Source organism: Lepidochelys kempii, chromosome 12, assembly GCF_965140265.1.
Source record: "Lepidochelys kempii isolate rLepKem1 chromosome 12, rLepKem1.hap2, whole genome shotgun sequence".
Taxonomy (NCBI): Eukaryota; Metazoa; Chordata; order Testudines; family Cheloniidae; genus Lepidochelys; species Lepidochelys kempii.
This window is the reverse complement of record NC_133267.1, coordinates 37073193-37094487: the sequence shown is the minus strand read 5'-3', so window position 1 is coordinate 37094487 and position 21295 is coordinate 37073193. Positions and strand designations below refer to the sequence as shown.

Here is a 21295-nt window from a genome sequence, read left to right as displayed (position 1 = left end):
AGTCAATCCTGTAGGCCAGGGCTTGAAGTGCTGCAAAGACTGTGGCCTTCGACCAGGCAGTGGGGTCCCGACCCACAGTTTGAGAACCCCATATCTAAGTCGGACCTGCACAGCGCAGGGCAGAGAACTTCATCCAGCTGCTGTTATACTGAGCCTAGTCACTTGAGGCTGATGAAAGCCTCTGTCTCAGAAAAGCATCCAGGCTGGATTTGATGATTCCAAGAGATGGAGAATCCATCCTTTCCCTTCAGAGTTTGTTCCTTATTTCTAACTAGAATTTGTTTGGCTTGCAGCCACTGGTCCTTGTGATGCCTTTCTCTGCTTTCTCATATCTCTCAATCTCCTGTGTCGACTACTAGATTCTCAGTCTGCTGAGGTGGGGGTGGTAGTTGTTGTTCTTAGGATTACAGCAGAAGTTTGGTTTGGGGCAAAGGGAAAAGAGAAAGCATGCATTTAATTAAATGTCAGTATGGCACCTAAGGTGGTGGTGGTGATGGTCTCCGTCCAGTTCCTAGTGGACAGAGGTCCCTGTCAGAAAAAACATCCCAACAATCGGCAGTAATTGGCCCCCTAGCTAGCAGTCGCAGGAGAGATGCCACGGACTGACTAGGCCATTGAGATAGGACTTGGCTGGAAGGGTTGAAGAATGCTGGTGGGCACGTGAGAAAAACTTGCAGTGATGCTGCCCAAGCTCTGGCTGCTTTGGAGCTACCCAGAGGCCTTCATTCTCCAGGGCCAGCAATCTGGTACCTTTCACCCACGCTAAAATAAATGAGGGCACAAATAAAATAACTGTTTATTATGTCACATGGAAATAGCCAACCGCGGCAAAGAGTGAATGACTGACAATTGCATGGTAACCTCCCCTGAGCTAACCATATTTACACGGTTAATTAATCAGTAGGTAAAATTATAGTAGTGGAAAAATGCGATTATACTTCTGACATAGTCAATATCCTACAGTATAACATTGGTATCCTGCATGCTACTGGGATGTGCCCATTGGACAGACTTGTAGACAGAACTCTGTAAAGAAGACGATGTATGTTAGTTGGAAGTAAGCTGTGATTTTTACATGTCTCATTGGTGAGAGACTCAGACCTGCCTTTAAAGTGGCTATTTTGAATAGGTAGATGAGGGTTTTTGTTTCTTCAGGGATCCCACTCAGTTGTGGGAGATGCACCCCTCAGAGGATAGCTGTTTCTGGGAGTTGGGTACAAGTTTGCTTTCCCAGACTTCAGCCAGCCGGTTTTGTTTGTTCATATGGAACTCAGTCACTCAGTGCATGATGTACACAATGGTGTGTAACCTGAGGTCCATTGCTGGTTTGTAATAACACAGAGTAATGCCAACAGACAGTCCACCCCATGTGCTATCCCAGAGGATGTTCAACTTGCAAATAAACCTTTTGGTTCCACCCTAGTACTAAGAATCAGTCTCCGAATTAGAGCCTCCGCAGTGCTTGGGAACAATGCATTCACAGAGGTTCCAAATTGCTTAAGAGCCTCATTGAGAGTTCCTTGCCTTCACGGAAAATCTAAGGTTCAATAAGGGAATGTACAGTGAAATTAAGAATAAATACATCCAGCTCTCATGAGCGTGGCTGGTTAGTCCTGCTGTCCAATTACCGCCTAATCTGTGCATATTCTGGATTGCTGACATCCTGCAACACGTTCTCTTCGGAGTCCTCTTCACTGTCTTCCTGCCTCTGTAGAGTGCTCCGAACGCTCTAGAAATGAAGATGTAGAAAGCCATTATGCAGCCTACCATTCTGATCTCCTCTCTTCTGCTATAGGTTTCCTTTAGTGAGAATTGCACCAGCGAGCCTGAAATCTGGCTTTCAGGCTACCAGTAAGAGGGGACCCAAGCCAAAACCCCAGATCTAAAACACCCCTCAGATTGTGGGGAAACTTAGATCTGAATCTGAACTTTGATACTCGGGCCTACAATGCTATCTTTACTTAGTTACATGATCCAGCCACTATCTAACTCTGTGCTGCACAGACTTCTAGCCAGGGTGTAGGCCCTGGTAAACAATAGCAAGTCATGCTGGAACTTGAGCTGTGTAGGAATCTGTTTGTTTCTTAATAAATATCTCCCATTCAAGAAAAACTGTGATTCCATATATCATGACCAGGCCCATCTCTGATCATAGCTAGAGCTGTGCTGTGTCAAATGGGCTGGGGTGAACTTGAACAAGTTTGGGGTTTAGCTAGATGAAAGAACCCCCAAATGTATCCACAGCTCAGTGACCCCTCTGAAGTTCTTAGTTGCTCATGCATTAGCTACAAAATAGTATTTTCTCGGTATGTATATGTTAAATATTTGTTTAAATTTCCTGTACCTTTTTTACTGTGACACGCTTCCTTGATCGTCATATGCCAAGATGCTTGTCTTGGTGCTTTTTAATAGCAGATGTTATATATTTTGGTAAACAAGGTAGGAGCTGTTTAATATCCTTCCTCCTTATCTGTAACTTTCAAAATCAGTTCTAAAAGGAGCTTAACTTATGCCAGTTCCCCAAATACTGTTAAGCTGGGCTCCTTGAGCCAAGTACTACATAACTGGGTACATTGTTGTTGTTAACCACGTTTACTGCAGTAGTGCCTAAGGACCAACCAAGAACGGGCCCCGTTTTGCTAGGTGCTACACAAACACTGAACAGGAGAAGTTCCCTGCCAGAAGAGCTGACAATCTAGAGACAAAACAGACGCAGGTTGGGGGAAGGGGTAGAACACACAAGTAGAGTGAGCAATGTGATGACAAATGTCACGTTAATACCACAATTATTTTTTGGAGGCAGGGAGGAGTAGCAAAGAAGGGCTACTAGGATGATCAGAGGAATGGGGAACCTGCTGTGACAAAGTTCCTCATCTGCCTTGGTGGGTCCTGCGCTTATTGGCAGATTTGCTCGCCTCAGAGGTTCACAGCAGCCCTCAGTTTGGCCACTTTCGTGGCTCAAATCTGCCATTCACTCAGTTAGCCTCATCGCGGGCCGGCATGGGGAAAAGGAAGAACAACAATCCCTGCAGTCTCTGCTGATCCACCTAGTGGATCGGGGAACAGGCCAGAGACCTTCCCCTCTGGTGGAACCCACAGTCCAGGTCAACTCCTCCGGTATCAAGTAGGGAGTTGGAGGGATGGGGAAACCCAGGCCCGCCCTCTACTCCGGGTTCCAGCCCAGGGCCCTGTGGATTGCAGCTGTTTACAGTGGCTCCTGTAACAGCTGCATGACAGCTACAACTCCCTGGGCTAATTCCCCATGGCCTCCTCCCAACACCTTCTTTATTCTCACCACAGGACCTTCCTCCTGATGTCTGATAATGCTCAGTCTTCCAGTAGTACGCCTTCTCACTCTCAGCTTCTTGCGCCTCTTGCTCCCAGCTCCTCGCACGCACACCACAAACTGAAGTGAGCTCCTTTTTAAACCCAGGTGCCCTGATTAGCCTGCCTGTCTTAATTGATTCTAGCAGTTTCTTGATTGGCTGCAGGTGTTCTAATCAGCCTGTCTGCCTTAATAGTTTCCAGAAAGTTCCTGATTTTTCTGGAACCTTCCCTGTTACCTTACCCAGGGAAAAGGGACCTACTTAACCTGGGGCTAATATATCTGCCTTCAGTCACTTTCCTGTGGCCATCTGGCCTGACCCTGTCACACTGCCTTATGAGAGGAGACTTAAAGAGCTTGGCTTGTTTAGCCTAACAAAAGAAAAGCTGAGGGGAGATCTGATTGCTGTCTACAAATACATCAGAGGGAGAAACACCGGGGAGGAAGAGGAGTTGTTTAACTTAATGGCCAATGTTGGCACAAGAACAAATGGATATAAACGGGCTATCCATAAATGTACGCTTGAAATTAGACAAAGGTTTCTCAGCATCAGGGGAATGAAGTTCTGGAACAACCTTCCAAAGAGGTAATAGGGGCAAAAAAACTAACCTGTTTTAAGACTGAGCTTGATAAGTTTATGATGCAATTGCCTACAATGGCATATGGCCCATCCGTGACTGCTATCCTCAAATATTTCCAACAGCTGGAGGTGGGACACTAGACGGGGAGGGCTCTGAGTAACTACAGAGAATTCTTTCGTAAGTGTCTGGCTGGTGGGTCTTGCTCACATGTTCAAGGTCTAACAGATTGCCATAATTGGGAAGGAATCTTCCCTTAGGTCAGATTGGCAGACATCCTGGGTTTTGTGCCTTCCTCTGCGGCTTGGGGCAGGGGTCTCTTGCAGGTTTGAACTAGAGGAAATGGTGGATTCTCTGCAACTCTGTCTTTAAACCCAGATTTGAGGACTTCAGTAACGCAGCCAGAGGTTAGGGGCCTACCACAGAAGTGCGGGGGGTGGGGGAGTGTTGGGTTCTGTGGCCTGCGATGCGCAGTAGGTCAGACTAAATGGTCATGATGGTTCCTTCTGGTGTCTGAGCTAGGAGAGGCTCAGCTAAATGGAAAGAAAAGAGAAGGGATAGGGTACATGGAAAGGAAGGCGATGGGGGCCGGGGAAAGGGGAAAGAGGGAAGAGACTGAGCGGGAGGGAGACAATTAGAGAAGACAGCCAATCAGCAATGACTCCAATGTTAGTCTGGGAGTACATGGGTGGCACTCCATGAGCTCAGCTTTGGAAGTGGTGACAGCCAATCTCCTCCTTAGGGGTCACTTTTCCACTGGAGTGGTTTGAATTTACTTTCTTTGAGCACTGGGGGGACGGCCTTGGGCTCGGGCTCTAATCCAAGGCCAAAAGCTTAATAGGGGACAACCGATGCGTCACTGCGTCTCTCTCACCTGGCTGCTGGTGGACCATGGCAGGGTGGAGGAAGGGTTTGTGGTGCTCACTGGCCTGGCATCGTAATTTCCAGAAGCAATCTGGATCTTTGCTCTGAAATCCTAGGAAGGCAACACACCAATGATGAGGGTCAATGCCAGCCATAGATGAAGACCTGGCATGCAAGCGGGTGTCTCCCAAGTAATAGTGCAGGGAATAAATGCAAGCAAGCCAAGGGAGCTGTGCAAGCTTGGTTTCTGTGACTTCCCTAGCTGCTGTAGGTATAACTGGCACACAGGGCTAAATTGGGAGCAAATGCAAAACAGCTGTGAGAGAGGGTTGGAAAACTCAGCTTGATTTAATCAAACCAAAGGCATTGGCTTGCATTGGGGGTGAGCACATGCCACCAGCCCGTGAGAAGGTGTGTGCTCTTCCCTCCATTGCTGGCTGGGGTTGGACCATGACCCTGGCTCCTCCATAGTGGCTTGTGCCCCAGGGGTTGCTAGCAGTGAGGAGTCCTTGCTGCATCTGTGCCTGGTGCCTGCACGAAGGGGAAGGTGCCCTGCGCGCCAGCTTACAGGCTGGACGCAATCTGCCACTAAGCATCCCCTGTGTTAGCCGGAAGCATGCAAGTGCTTGAACAACATATACACACAGAGCAGGCATTGTACTGATTTAATGCAGGGTATATCTTCTTGTAGAGGGATGGACTTGATGAGGCTTTTTTTATCTGAGATGATCCCGTGTGATGGAAAATTACAGGCGCCTCAGAAATACAAATTGCTCATTAAAATCTTATCTCCTTGTGAATAAAACATGCACGTGACTGATGTGCTGTACTCAGACTGGGGCAGGTGGAGGTTACATCTGATCTAGTGAGTGTTGATCTAGTGGCCAAAGCTGGGGGCTGGGACTCAGGATTCCTGGGTTCTCTTCCACAGACTTATCATCCAAGGTCACAAGTCATGCCGCTGCCGTGTACCTCGGTTTCCCCATCTCTATATTGGGGATGAGGTTACCTACTTCTAAGAGGTGTTAGGGATTCATTTACTGTTGGCAACATGTTTTAAGCTCTGCTGATAGACATGGCTGTACAAGTGTTCTAATAGAACGGTGTGTTTCCAACCCGCGTACCTCCATATCTCTTTCAAAGTCATAATCGTCCAGCTTCTGGAAGGCGCTGGAATAGACCTCGAGAGCCTTGGCATGGAAAACCATCTCGATGGTGACAAAGTCTGAGAAAATCTTCTGCAAGAAAGGAAATGTGGGGGTGGGGTGCAAGAAAGGAATGTGGGGGTGGGGTGTAATGTGGGCCACCCCTTTCTTGCTCCTAATTATCGAAACCCCTTGAAAGACGAGTCATGTACGGAAAGCACCAAGTACCCTGCCCTCTTCAACAGCATTGATGGTACTTAAGGGCGCCCCCTTTGGCCAGTTAAGGAGCGGCATCACGGGGCTCTGGAGGCATTTCCATTTGCTCTGCTTTCACCATATGGATGGTGGCTGCAGTAAGAGACTAGAAAGGAAACGGGTGGGGAAATGAGGAGGAATGAACCCCAACTCCAAAGTATGGTCGCTGTACAGTCAAAACTGCTCCTAAAAGTCTTTATTCCCCAGAGCAAACGGAGCCCTAATCCATCTGAGCCCTGGGGGGATATAGGGATTTTTAAGACAAGGGACCATTGTGATCATCTTCTAGTCTGATCTCCTGTAACACAGGCCAGAGAACCTCACACAGAGATTCCTGCGCCAAAGCCAGCAGTTCTGTCTGACCTAGAGCAAATCTTTCCAAAAGAAATGTCCGGTCTTGATTTAAAGGCTTCAAGGGATGGAGAATTGATCACATTCCTAGCTAATGTGTTCCAATGGTTAAAATTACCATCAGAGTTTAGGGAAAAAAGTGCCATTTATTTCTAGTCTGAATTTACCTAACTTCAACTTGTAGTCACAAGATCTTGCCTTTGTCTCATTGATAGAAGAAGGCTCTTTGCTCTGTCTGCTCTTAACCTCTTTGAGAAGCTACACAGATTTAGTCTTTCACTGTAGGGCAGGTTTCCCAGACCTTGAATAATTCTTGTAGCTCTTTTCTGAATGCTTCACAGCGAACTTTACCTGGACGTCTTTCAGTTTCTGTTTCTGGAACTCATCGATGGTTTCCTTGAGCTGCTGGGTGGTGCGGCTGGCGTCTACTGAGACTTTGTGCACGTTTGACTCAGCCTGAGAAAAAGCCCAAGGGAAGCACAGCATCATATGGTGCCAATGCTGTTCCTTCAGATCCAGAAGGGGTTAACTGCATGGGCACCGGGGAGCAAGGCATCTCAGTGGGAGCAGAGTATAGAATTACAAGACTGGGCCTTCAGAGAGGAAGGATGGTCCTGTGGTTAAGGCTCTAGCCTAGATCCTGGAAACCAGGGTGCACTTCCCTGCTGTGCCACAGACTTCCTGAGACCTTGGGCATGTTCTCTATCTTCTCTCTGCCTCAGTTCCCCATCTGTACAATGGGGACAATACCACCACCCTACCTCCCAGGGGGTTGTGAGGATAAATACATTAAAGATTGCGAAGTGCTCAGATATGCTGGTCATGGGGCACACACAGAGCCCTAAGGTGGGTAGACAGACCAGAGGCACTGCAGCACAGGGATCAGCAATGAGACCCAGACATGGTTATGGTGCAAGCTCCCCCATCAGTCAAATCCATAAGCCTCCCTGTCCCAGTGTGGAGGTGGTTGGGGGAATGACTGTGCCCTGGGAAACCCTTGTTATAAAGCAGCCCTGGGATTAATGCTTGTGGAGCAATGCTAGGGCTTACAATGAGCCACCTTAGCAAGGAAGCATTTGCCTTACTGCCGTGCAAACGCCTCAGTCCAATATTGTGTTCAAGGGCCAGATCCTGGATCCATCACAGAATCCAAACTCCCCTAGGTCTGACGTTGGCCTGCTTTGGTTGAGCATGGGGTGCAGAACAGAAAACCTTTTACGTTCCCATTGCAAAGCCAATACCATGATCAGGTAAATGGTTTCTTTTGAAACTCACCCAGTGTCTCTCTCCTGGGGCTGCAGCCACTCTGGGGCTGATGTGATCTCTCTCTGACGTGCTCCCATGCTTAGATCCCTGTTCTGTTTCACCACTTGATGGTGATATACGTGCATGCTTTTTAGCAGGCCTGACATTATCCAGCAGAGGGCAGTAGGGCACGTATGCTTCATGGGGGAACGGACCGTGGCCCAACATGTCGTCTTATGGTCTGTAGTTTCATAAGCTTAAAGCCCTGTGAAAACCTTTATGAGAGATCTAGGCCAAATTCATCCCTAGGGAGCTCCACTGAAACTGGCAGAGTGACAGCAGGGATTTACCTAGCCCTTTTCCTTGAGAACCAATTCAGCCTACATGGCATATATGCTCTCTATGTGTCTCCTCCCTGTGATTTTTATCAGCTGGGGGTTTAGCGTGACCATAGGATCTTAGTTTTCTAAGAGTTCATCTGCTCCTACTGCTTATTTCCCATCTTCCTGTTATTCCCCTAATTCTCTGTATATGACTTTGCAATCGTTTCCATCTTCAGATGCGGAATAAACAGAAGGTGCAGATAGCCATGGGGCCTGAATTTTAAAAGGCAGAGACCTGTTTTGCTTGTGCACTGACCACACTGAGGCACCCGAGTTAACACATTTGCTCCTGCCCAGATAGGTGCCACAGGCCCAATTTGTTCTTGCACATTCATAAGCCCATCTGCTGAGTAAGCCTTGAATCCTGCTTGTAAGGAGCTGACACCTGGCTTCCTGCATGTATCCTTAGTCAGCGTAAATTAAGCTACAGAAGTGCAATGCAGAGAATATTTGCTATTACAGCAGCAGGGTTGGTTCTAGCTATTATGTTTTTTAAAGCTTCTTATGAGGAGCTACTGGGTCCTGAACAGATAATGTCTGTGGAGTCAGGTCTTTCTTTTTCTGTTCCTAGGATAGGTTACATCTTCCTTTTGAATGCTGAGCTAGTTGCTAAAGCTGGAGACTGAGAGTCATGACTCCTGGGTTCTCTTCCTGGTCTGTCACTGACTTGCTGTGTGATCTTGGTCAAGTCACTTCCCCCTGACTTTGTGCCTCAGTTTCCCTGGTTTCTGTAAAATGGGGATAATGAGACTGACTTTGCTGGAAATGGCCCACCTTGATTATCACTACAAAAGGTTCCTTCCCTCCCCCCCCCCGCTCTCCTGCTGGTAATAGCTCACCTCTCCTGATCACTCTTGTTACAGTCTGTATGGTAGCACCCATTGTTTCATGTTCTCTGTGTATATAAAATCTCCCCACTGTATTTTCCACTGTATGCATCCGATGAAGTGAGCTGTAGCTCATGAAAGCTTGTGCTCAAATAAATTGGTTAGTCTCTAAGGTGCCACAAGTACTCCTTTTCTTTTTCCTTGGTTGGGTACTTTGAGATCTACAGTGGAAAAGCCCTATGTGAGAACTAAGTGTTGTTATAAACTACCCAGTGGTGGTTTCTTTAGGCGAGGGAGGTGGCTGGAGAGTGCAGAATATGAAATCAGAAGGATGTTTCTTGTGGGCATGTTCGGGGGGGTCAGATGCATCCCCATGGTGGCAGACACCCTCAGGGAGCCCTACCACAATTTTCCCTTCCAGTACAAAGGGTTCTATAGCTTGCATGACATTCCTCCTCTCTCTCTAGCTGCAGGAGGGAAGGCGCAAATCCATCAGCACTGAATGTCATTACAGGAAAATGGATGAGACTTATGGCAGGGCTATTTCAGGTACTAAACATGTGGCGTAAAATCTGGACCAGTGGAGCATGGTGCATTAGTGTGTTGATAAGAAAAGCAGCTGGGAGGTGAAATAAAGCCTGCCTTAGTGGGGGTGGAATATCAGGTAGGGAAAAAGCAGAAAGGAAGCTGGCTGGCAGGGTGGGTGTATTTTGATGCTTTGTGGTGCTCAGTCATTCTTTTTTTTCTCCTTTGAATACAAAACTGTAGGGTAAGCCTCCACCCAGCCCCGGAAGGCAATGCATCCAAATGTTAACCCTTTACTGTCATGCTGCACACGCCACTGAGTAAACAGGGGCCACTCATGGCTAGTGTGTCCACTGTGCATTCCCTCTGAGACCTCAGGCCCAGTTTTCCTCTCCCGCTGGTGCCAGTCAGGAGTCACTCCACTGCTGTCAATGGCGCTGGTCTAAACAGTGTACGTGATAAATGAATCCCTACTAGAAGTGCCAGCTGAGATCAGGTGTCATTGTGCTAGGCTCTGCACATGTGTGTGGGAAGAGGGGAGGTGGTTGCCATATTGGGGGGAGGGGGGGAGTTTCCATGAAAAATTTTGACTTTTCATTAATAATAATAAAAAAAAAAACCCTGAATTTTCAGCCAAAACATTTTTCATTGTTCTGACAAAAAGAAATGTGGTGTAACTGAAAACCCAATTTTCCATCAAACAACTAGTTTTCACAGAGAACTTTTGACCAGTGAGAGAGAGTCCTTTCTGCAGTGCGCTTACAGCTTAAATTGACAATACAGCCCAGGATGGGAGAAAAAAGCCAGATTCCAGTTCCTGGTACTATTGGAAAGAATTGGGTCTTGACTGCACCAGCGCCATCCAGTGTTATAAATACCATAGGGAGGGTTTTAAAAATGTCCTGTCCCGCCCTGGGTTGTGTGTCTCTTTAGAACTCACCTGTGCTTTATCCTGACAATCTTTTACTGTCCATTGCTTGAAATTATATCCTGGGTACAGGACAAATATTATACCCAGGGGAACTTGTGCTTACCTGGGACTGATGGCAGGAGTCAAGGAATAATCTGATGAGAAGGGGAGAGTTTATAGACACACTGAGCCTTGTGCTGGTGTCTGTGTGAGCAGCTGAGCCCAAAAGACCTGAACTGAGCAGTTACTGTCAGATGCTTGTGGGCAGGAAGGAATCTTGTCCTCTTACACTGACTGCCCTGATTGCATTTCTGAAAGAGGATTTTCACCCTGGGGCAAACATGGCAACTATCCACCCTATAAAACACAGGCCGAGCTTTGCCTGTGACTTTGTTGGAGTGCCTTTTAAATCAGACCAGTGAATCAGCCCGGAAGGAACACCACTTATTGCCTAGGGTGACCATACGTCCGTCCCGTTTCGGCCAGGACAGTCCCTTTTTTAAGCCCTGTCCTGGCTGTCCCAACGTTTCTGGCAATAGTGGACCTTTGTCCCCTTTTTACTCTTGGCAATTGGATCAGTTGGCAAGAGCAAACGGGATAAATGCCCACTTTTGTCAAAAGTGCGGTGCGGGGGAATTTGGGGGTGTGTGAGTGGAGATGCCAGCCCCTTGCAGGGGCGGGGGAGGTAGGGCTCATACAGGGGAGGAGGGGTGACAAGCAGGGTTGCAGCAAACAGCAACAGCCTCTAGCGGGGGAGGGGGGCTGGTCAAGTTCCTGCAACCCCAGCTTCTTGTGGGGTGGGCAGGGTTCCAGCGACCCAAGCCTTGTGGAGGGGGGGCAGGCATGGTTTCAGCGACCCCAGCCTCACGCGGGGGTGGGGGGAGCTTGGACCAGCCACACACGGTGTCCTGTTTTCCCTTTGGGAAATATGGTCACCCTAATATTGCCACATGGGGAGTGATCTCAGTGGAGGGAGGTAACCTGTCGGTGCAAACAACTGCTTTGTAGGAGCTCTTGTTTAAAGCACCTACAGAGTTGGTGGAAAAAACAGTAAAAATTATGACTTTTTTAAAATTTATTACTGTTTTTGTTTTTTTTTTCCCCAAAAAATTTCAATGAGTTTTTTTGGGAAACTCACAAACCTCCAGCTACCTCTGTAACAGGTAGAAAACCCACAAAGGTTCATGAAAAATGGAGTTGAAAATCTGCCAGGTTTTGCACTGAAATTTGATTCCTCCCCCCACCCCCATGAAAAACGGCATTGAAATTCAAAAAGTGTCAAGCAACTCTGTGTGTGTGCAAATGAGGAGCACAAACCTGAGTGCTTATTGCACCTGGCTTCTTGGGGACAGGACCCTAGGGATGCATGAGCCTGTATGATGCCCAATGTAGAAAGCTGAGCTGGGGGGCCATGTGGTCCCCAATCAGCATGGTACTGCTGTGAAATCTACAAGAGAGAGTGACATGCAACCCTTATGTGGGGAGCCGATGTTAGTTCCCGGATGCAATGTTTTGTTTCCAGAGAAGCTGAGCCACCTTGCTCAGCAGCTGAGTCTACACAAAGATATCCAATTTCTTCTTTCCCCCTTGAGGATCTTTGGGATTTTCAGCTGAGAATTGCCTTCTTTGGAAAAGCTGCGGAAGGGGTTGCTCATTTAAAATATTTTTGCCAGGCAGAGGCAAATCTCTTGAGCTGTCGAGATTATCCCTTTGAAAAGGGGTCCCACCCAGAAAGTCTGAAAGAACAAGAGACAGACCAGGTGGGTGAGGTAATATCTTTTATTGCAACAGCTTCTGTTGGGAGCAGGGACAAGTCTTCGAGCTTGTACAGAGCTGTTCTTCAGATCTGGGTTACAAACTGACCCACGGTGCATTTAGTTTAGACATTCTGGTTATCTTCTCCAGACCTGGGGAAGAGAGCTCTGTAGCTCGGAAGCTTGTTCCTTCCACCAACAGAAGTTGGTCCAACAAAAGGCATTGCCTCACCTGCCTTACCTTTCTCCTGTCCTGGGACCAACAATGGCTACAGCAACACTGCAAACCATATAATAAGGTGTGTTTCCCTGGGTGGGTGGAAGGAGGGATATTTTGGAAAGGAACATTGCCCTATTTTCCATTCACATGCACAGTGAGTGCTGGTGTGGGGAAGTGCTTAGAGTAGTTAGCAACTGAGCCCTCCAAGATCTATGTGCAGAACGTGGGTCTGGGAATGAATTTAAGATGCGTGTGACCAGATTGGCGTCAAAACGTAGCACCTGTGAAATCTCCCCTTTCACATTTGCAGCTTGATAAGGAAGTGGTTTGGGGGGAGGTGGACTTGGCGCTTCATCACCTGACCCTCAATCCCTTTGCATGCGTCTCGTTTCTCTGAGCTCCAGCTAGTTCCCAGGGAAGCCTGTGGTTAGTTTACAACAGTCTGGGCTTTCCCTTACTGGGGTGGGTGGTTTCCTGACGCAGGTCGGTTTCCAACAGATTCTGTTGGATTCTGTGGAACATTCGGAAAAAACCACAATGAAACCTAAGCCACTGAGCCCTGGCTTCCTACCTCTGCGTTACTGATCAGGCTGCCTAACCAAGTGCTAACTCTGCACCTCTCGGGGTTTGTAATGTGGCATAAAGGATACGAGGGTGTGTCGGTCTGAGGGTGACTTCTGCCGCAGTCTCTCCAGTTTCTCCAGTTGTTTTATCTCATTGTTTCTGACTTTGTCGAACCTCTTGATCTCTGCCTAGGAGATGAGATCAATGTGTTTTGTTTGGTTTTTTTAAGGCTGGCGCGGCCGGCTGGCTACGGGATGTGGCAGGGCGCAGCTATGTGGCATGTACCTGTGTCTGCTTGAGCTGGACTCCGTACCGTTTCAGCGGCTCCACAACCTTCGTTTCCAGTCTCTCCACCTACAGGGGAAATTCACACAGGCAGTATGGCGGGGATATAATGTACTTGGTACAGACAGGGCTGGCTGATAGCCTGACAGGGTTGGGACCTCTAGCCACCAAGGAATAGCACTGCAATTGCTCTCTGCTCTATCACCTCAAGGGATCCAGATCATTCAGTCCTTCGTCTGGCGACACCGCCAGTTACAGCAGGGACCTCAAAACAGGAGCTGGGCTGGCAGCCGTGAACATGTTTCATGTAGCCCCTGAACATCCATCAGATGGCAACGCTAAATGCTACCCTAACCCTAACCCTGACCTAAGTTGGATTCAAACCAGACACCTGAGAGGTGAAAGGCCCTCTAATCCACTGCCACTTTCCTAACACGAAAGGCACAGTGAGACATGGAAGAGGGTGCAAGGGGAGGGGGTGAATCTTCCCCAAATAGTAACCAAAGAATGGCCCATAATCCCCTCAGAAGCAGAAATTGGGTGATTATGCAGAGCTTGTCATCTTGGATAAGGGATAGATTCACCCCTAAAATTCTTCCTTCTTAGCTTGGTTCCTCCCTTCCAGGCTGGAAAGGAGCAGGAAGGCTGCACAGATCAATACCCTCAGCCCCTGAACAGGGAAAGCAGCAATGAGCCCAGCCATCCTAGGACAGGACACTAGTTACTAGTGTAACACTGACAGACCCCGGTCGTCAGCAGGCAGGATCGAACCTGGGACCACTAGATGGGACAGAACACCACACCCAGAAGGTGTGTGGGTTACACTAGCACAGTATATCTACAGACAATGAAATATTTAGCGTTTCCTGTATTGCTCACATACAGGTCCATTGCTCCCTCAACGTGAACTCCCATGACTATGGTCAGATTGTGCCTCCCTAGCTGTCAATCCTGGCATAGTCAGTGTTGCGGGGTCTAGGCAGCTCCTTACCTCTGCCTGCCTGTAGTCCTGCACTTTGGCCAGCTCCTCAGCAAAGTTCTTCATGGTGCTTCGCAGCTCAGGGTTCTCGGTGTTCGCATAGTCTATGAGCTGCTTCACCAGGAGATCTGACTTGTCCCGCAGCTTGGCTGTCTTCCTGGCGTAGGAGGCCATCAGCGCACAGAACTGGCCGAAATATTTCTCTGCATTGGTCACTGTGTTCTCCATGATCCTCACTTGGCTATCTCTGGGTAGGGGAGAAAAGAGCCGCATGTTGGGTTACAGAGTAACAGCCGTGTTAGTCTGTATTCGCAAAAAGAAAAGGAGGACTTGTGGCACCTTAGAGACTAACCAATTTATTTGAGCATAAGCTTTCGTGAGCTACAGCTCACTTCATCGGATGCATCCGATGAAGTGAGCTGTAGCTCACGAAAGCTTATGTTGGGTTAGTTCACCATCAATGCTGGTATGTCCCAGCTTTAGAAACTTGAGCCCAGAGTTTTGCAGGATATCTCTCGTGTGTGCATCAGAACCACACCTTTGTATGTATGGAATGGGGCATTTGTATGCATAGATTGGAGAACTGTGCACCTGACTGCTCAGTGTGTACACACACACACACACACACACACACACACACAACTTTGGGTCTCAGCTGTCTATTGTTGCTCAACCACAAAAGGAACAACCCAAGTCAGAAATTCAATAAATCAGGCTGAATGGTTTGTTACCCAAGAGTCTACTGTGACAACTGTAAACTTTAAATGTTGGGCCACTTGTCTAGACTGCCTTTGAAACAGCTGGAGCAGTTTCCCAGTAGGAGGTCACATCCGGGCCCTGTGTTTACGCTGAGTGATAAGACATTGTCAGATGCTGCTGTTCAGAATGTCTTGAGCTTGCAACTAGACCCAAAAGCTGTCCCAAACATTTTACAAGCATCAGTTGCAAGAGTTGGTTGTAATGTGTAGGAGCAAGATTTGGGTTTTTTGTGCAGCAGTACTGTTTAAGTCCATAATGGTTCCCAATGAGTCAATTCATCCTGTCGCCTTATCTCCATCTCACAGTGCCTTCTCTTGCTTTCAAAATGACCTCCCCATGACAGTGCTGGGCCTTATGGGATAGGCGATTGAGGGGTTCCAGCACAGGGGCAAGCTTGGCTTTAAGGGATTCCATAATGGAATATGTCACAGTTCCAGGGCTAGCTGCACCCATCTCCTCTCTGGTCTCTGTCTACACTGCAATAAAAGACCCACGGCATGGTAGTGGCTGGCCTGGGTCAGCTGACTCGGGCTCCTGGGGCTCTGGCTGCGGGGCTATAAAACTGCTATGTAGACACTGGAGCCCACGGTCTGAGCGCCTATGAAGGGAGAGGGACTCGGAGCCCAGACATCTACGCTGCTGTTTGTAGTCCTGCAGCCCGAGCCCCACAAGCCTGAATCCGCTGGGCTGGGCTCTGAGACGTGGTGCCATAGGTTTATCGCTGTGTAGACGTACCATCTGAGTGCCCCCCCCGCCCAGGTGTCAGGCTTCATGCCTTTCTTTCTCCTAGGGTGGAATTGCGTGATTATCCTGCTCTGAGACGGGGACCTGGGCTACAGCACCCTGTGGTTCACTCGTGCTTACTCAGCAGGTCCAGCTGGGTATGGCATCTGCAGTTCTTCCCTTTGGGCGTCTACAAGCAGAGGTCCATAGTGACCAAACAGCCTCCGTAAACCGAAGTATAAATGGTTAATCTTAAGAGCAGGAATAAAGCAAAGCATAAGAGGAAAAGGGTCTGTGTACGCCCGGCCAACCTCTGAGCGGAGCCCAGGATGGCCTAGCTCTTCAGGCAACCTGGTGTGTGTCTGTGGGTGTTCCCCTGAACAGCCCCCTGACAAGTGCCCCCTCCCTCAGGAGAATGACTTGTATCCCTGGGGTTTTTGGTTCTTCTTGGTGGACAGAAGTAGGACAACAAAGCCAAGGCTCTTGCATTCTCTCTGGCGTGTCAGCCACTGGGTGGCTATCTGAAGCCACGGTATCTTTCCTGCCTATGCGCAGTCAGCCTCTTAAATGCACCCCAGGTTTTCATACAGTAGCACACCCTAATCACAGTCAAACAAATACATAGGAGTCATACATTATTACAGAGCAGCCCATTGTCTATCACAGCACTGTCAAAAGTGATGTGGATTGGCTAAACCCAGACCCCATGCTAGGAGTTTTCCGGCAAGGGTGGAAAATGTTTTCAGTGCCCCATTTTCCCCTTCCCCCAGGAGTGGCCAAGCGGGGGGCGGGAATCACCCACCTCCAAATCAAGCAACCTGCCCACCCTGGTGGCCAATCAGCGGAGGAGGACAAAAGAGTCTGAGAGGCACAGCATTATGGCAAACCCCATGGAAGTTGGCATCCGAGGCAACTGTCCGTTTGCCCGCCCTGAAAAGCAGCCCTGACTAAAGTATTGCAAGGTTTGGGAAGTGCCATTTCATGGCACAGTTTCCTCATTTGGAGGATAGCTTTCACCCAGGTCTCCCTGTTTGCTGGTACAGTTTGTACCCACCTAAAAACATGGGGGTGCCAGTTTTGCACCTGCAAATATATTCTGGGTGCGCATCTTAGCACTAGGATGACATGCTAGCAGGATAGGTAGCCTCTCTAGTGCTGGTACTTGCGTCTGCAGTTTATTTGAGATACAAAAATGCCCCCATGAAAGGGAGGCTGGGAGGCTAAAGAATTGCCTCTTGGTGTAGCCTGGCTTCTAGGGTCTGATATTTAGCGTTGGGTGGCTGCCTGTTGGTGCAGCTGAGCCCCACACTGGGCTGCTGGCGGGGCTCATCTGTATGTGATCTGCATAGTGCAACAGTTGAGACTTGAACCTAGACCCTCCCAGTCAATAGACAGCAACTGTTCCAGGCTAGCTAAAAACAAGCCTTCCCTCGAGCTACTGGGAGCGGTGCTAAACTCAGCTCCGCTCACAGGCGTTCTTGACACATCTCCCAGCTGCACTGCCCTGTTCGGTACTGGTGGGCTTAAGCCGATTACTGAATGCTCCTTTCATAAACTTCAAATCCGCGTCACTTCATCCCATCTAGAAACCCAAATCCCGCAGCTATCAGTGTAAGACCTTCCTAAATTCCTTTAAGAGCAGTATTAATGGAAAGATACAGCTGCAGTCTGCCTACGTGTCTAGTTCTCCCAGCAGCTCTGCCAAGAGTCCTGCAGCTGTGCACCATCTAATAAAGCCTGTTGGTCTCCATCATGCAAACTTGACTCATTGCCACAAAAGACATGCGGGGGCCTTACATTTTTCAAGGCTCAGAACTGTAGTAAACTGCCTTCCCCTGACCTCATGTTGAAAATAAATCATTGGCAAACAGTGCTGGATCTCTAGAGCATTTGCTGCTTTAGGCAATGTGGGACTATGGCCACCCCTCCCAGGCTTGCTGCAATGAATAAACTCACTAAACATGCTACGGCCCCTAGGCCTTTCTGTCTCCTCTGTGTGGTGTAGCCAGTCATGTCTTTCAGCGTGATTTTACTGCTCTCAGTTCTGGGCTCCTCCTTACAGGAATAGAGTGACAAACTGGAGAGAGTTCAAAGACACGGCCAGTGAAATGAGCAGGGGCTAGAGGGACTGACTTAAGAGGAAAGATGGAAAGAGCTTAAAGGTGCATAGTTTGGTTGAGAAGGAGAGATGTAACAGCCTACAAAAGGAGCAGAATTATTTAGTGTAAATACATCGAGGCCCTCAAAATCCAAAGGGACGGGGGTCCCTATAAAAACCTAAAGATGATGGAATCAAGTTGGAGAAATGTAGGCTGAATATCTGGAAATATTTCCTGATAGTGAGATGTTCTCCCAAGCTGCAGTGTCCACCGGGGAACTGGTGGGAAGCCCAAACAGGACTGGATGGAATACTAGATATGTTGTGGGGAATACCCTGAATTGGTAGGAGGGACCTAGCTCTCCTCGACCCTTTTCTCTCTAACTTCTGCCTTGCTCTCCTTCCATGATGACACCTTGTTCATCTACGCTTCCCATGTGGGCTACGCCATAAGACATACCTCCATGGTTCTCCAGTGCTTGCATTCCACAAACCACAGTGTGAGAGAGAGAGATCCTCAGAGATCCATCCACTCTGTCCCCATCTGCTACTCCCCACTAGAGCAGGTTGAAAAATGCCAATGAATTTTGTGGAGAGTTGGAAACATTTTCTTGGTCTTTTTTTCCCCCTAAATTTCCCCTTAAGGAGTTTCAGGCTTTTCAATAAAACTGAAAGCCTATTTTAGTGAGGGTTTTAAATGGCTTTTGGACAAAAGTTTCATTTTTTTTCCAAAAACCTGAAAAGTTTTCCTGAAAAGTTTTCAGTTCCGATTGTTTGTCCAGAACTGGAATATTTTGACCAACACGAAGAGTCTTGTGGAAAAAATTTGTTTCCATTTCTCATCCAAAACGCATTGTGACAACCAAGATGTGGATGAGCGCTAGTTTGCACATTTAGTTCTGCAGAGAGCTGCTTGGGTGGCAAACGATGGGCTGTGGCCTGGGCGCTGCTGCCTGACGTGACTCAAGCCTTGGAAACATGCTCCTTTGCGCTCATGTGTGCTAGGAAAAAGGAACAGGTCCCTAATAGATAGGGTGACCAGATGTCCCGTTTCTGGGGACTTTTTCTTATATAGGCGCCTATTACTCCCCCACCTCCTGTTCTGTTTTTTCACAGTTGCTATCTGGTCACCCTACTAATAATGAAACCCTAACTGGGTGTGGCCTTCATCAGAAGCCATCCAAGCTACTACTGAGAGCTGTGTGCTTTTGGGGACACAGTGATAGGGCACTTGGCAGCCTGGTCTGATTTCTCCCTGGACCATATGGGGCACATACCTCTGCCAGGTCTGGTAGCAGGGTCGTGGTGGGAGGGAAGAAGGAGGCTTTCTGCCAGATCCTCTCACCTTGGCAGTAGTGCTGGAAGGGGAAGGAAGTTACAGCCAGACTCCTGCCTCCAGCAGCCTGGGTATCTCTAGGGACCCAGTTTTTTCTGGTCTCTTGCTTGAGGCCCTGCTTATAGGCTGGATCTTGGCTTTAGTTCTGCTGTCAAACATCTGGCTCCAATACAGTTCAGTGTATGTTTGTTATCATAGTCTAACAGCTCCAGCAGATGCAAAGTTTCCAGAAGTTGCTGCTGCTTTACACGGTTCTTAAACATAGGATACATATACAGGATGTTTCTCTTGCACCGCTTCTCCTTAGGGTTGCTATCTGCAGCTGTAGGTGAGAGCCCTTCGCCAAAGCTGCGTCTCCATTGCCCCCCATGAGCTTGATGCAAATGCTTAGGGCCGTGTTTTCAGATGTCCGGCTTCCCTCGTTAGCCCACACTCACTTGTTCATTGAGAGCCAAACAGTGCTAATTGAAGGAGCATAGGTCTCGTTTATCGTTTGTATGTGTGAGTGACAGTGAAAATTGTGGGTTGCGGGGGCGAGCATGCAAAGTGGTGAGTTGTGCAGAGACATGCTCAGGCCCTTGGCCCTTAGGTCGGCTCAGGGACACCAGAACACAAGCAAAATTTCCAGTTACAAGTCTGTTGACTACTTCATGGCTACGGGCCACTCCTGAGCCTTGTAGATTGCTCACGTTTATTTCCCAGGGTTCCCCAAAAGTCTTAGATAGCCGCTGTGCTAAAATATCCCCATGCTCCAGGTCCTTGGCATGCAAACCTCCCCGCACCTTCTACTGTGCTCTGTGCATAAGGGTCTGTGTGCACTGCATCGGGGGTGACTGCAGCTTGAATGGATGGACCCGAGCTAGCATTCATCTAGCTAGCTTGGATACCAGAGCAATGAAGCTGTGGCCAGCACAGGCTCCACTGTGGGCTGGCTGCACGAGTAATTACCCTTGGTTCCAGGTGGGCTTATCCAGCCTGCACTGAAGCCCAGACTGCTGCAGCTTTGCAGGTACCAGAGCTAGCGAGATTGATGCTAGCTTGGTATGCAGTCTACGTGAGCACAGTCACCCCAAGTGATTGCAGTGCAGGCTTTCCCTGTGAGAACGCCTCAGGAAGCAGTGAAATTAATGAGCACCTCCCACTATGTTCCTTTAAATCTCCAGGCTCCTCCTTCCCATTGTTGGGGTGTACAGCAAAATCTTGGAGGGGACCTTGATCCGTTTCAGAAAAGTGGATGAACTGAGCCTCTGCAAAGCTAGGTCAGTATCATTGCACCTATTTTACAGAGGGGAAAGCGGAGGTCAAGTTAAGCGGCTTGCATCAGGTGGGACGAGAACCGAGGTCTCTTCACTCCCAGCCTGCTGCTCTGTCCACCCAGACAAGCTGTCCTCACTCACTGTAATGCCTCTGTGTATCTCAGGGGAGCTTCCCGCCGCTCACGGCAAGCTTCTTCCCTGGCAGGCTCCATGGCAGGAGGACAAAGGGAAAGGACACCCCCAAGCAGCTGGACCCCGGCCCGCCTTACCTGGAAAGGACGATGTTCATGGCTGCGGGAATGGGCCAGCCTTTCTATCGCAGAGCAATAACCCTAGCTCCAGCTGCAGAGGGACCCACCAAAAGCACAGCTGCTCCTGACCCGGCTCAGGTGGCGGGCCCAGCCTGGTTGGTATGGCAACGCTACCAACAGAGAGCCGGGGATGTGGGTGGAGCCATGGCTCTGGTTTCCAGGGGTAACTGGGCCTGTTCTATATCCCTGCCCAGCCTACCCCTGCTTCCTCTTCCGATCTGTCCATATTAACGGGTGGATCTCCCCCACCTGCTTCCGAGAACAGCATTGCCCCTCCCCTAGCACCCAGGTGCCGTCCTGCCTCGGCTGGCGAGATGCCAGCCGGCAGAAGGTGGCCCTGGGAAGCAGGACAGCAGGCAGCTCAGCAGGGCGCAGGCCTGGCAGGTCGGGTTTGCCTGGTTTCTGAGTCTGCACAGGGCCCCAGATTTTGGAGGTGCCCCCACCGCAGCTCTCCCAACCCCAGCTGGTCTGGGGAAGCTAGGGGATGAACTTTATAATGAATAATTAGTTGTATTACCCACAATGCCCACAGTGTATTTCTCTCTTTAGCACAGTCCCTGCCCCTAGGGAAATGCAGTCTAAGAGCTGAACTCCTCCACAAC

At 48.9% G+C, this 21295-nt stretch overlaps 1 protein-coding gene across 1 annotated transcript; it reads right to left on the bottom strand.

Annotated features, from left to right (window-relative positions):
• Positions 1 to 808: 808 nt before the first annotated feature.
• CIBAR2 (CBY1 interacting BAR domain containing 2) lies at positions 809 to 20757 on the bottom strand. The gene is made up of 9 exons (XM_073308129.1): positions 20652 to 20757; positions 14223 to 14457; positions 13232 to 13300; positions 13033 to 13134; positions 10533 to 10538; positions 6870 to 6974; positions 5892 to 6005; positions 4778 to 4879; positions 809 to 1729 (listed from the first exon to the last, which is right to left on the bottom strand). Exons 1-9 carry the CDS (start codon positions 20669 to 20671, stop codon positions 1625 to 1627), a joined length of 858 nt encoding a protein of 285 aa, XP_073164230.1. The 5' UTR covers positions 20672 to 20757; the 3' UTR covers positions 809 to 1624.
• Between the last annotated feature and the right edge of the window lie 538 nt (positions 20758 to 21295).

What these genes read in the sequence shown, in the direction of transcription:
- CIBAR2 (XM_073308129.1), bottom strand. Translation starts at nt 20,671, where the DNA reads ATGAACATCGTCCTTTCCAG. An exon ending in AGGACTACAGGCAGGCAGAG is followed by an intron (nt 13,301 to 14,222) that starts GTAAGGAGCTGC and finishes TTTCCCCTGTAG; the next exon opens with GTGGAGAGACTGGAAACGAA. An exon ending in CATGGTCCACCAGCAGCCAG is followed by an intron (nt 1,730 to 4,777) that starts GTGAGAGAGACG and finishes CTTCATTTCTAG; the next exon opens with AGCGTTCGGAGCACTCTACA.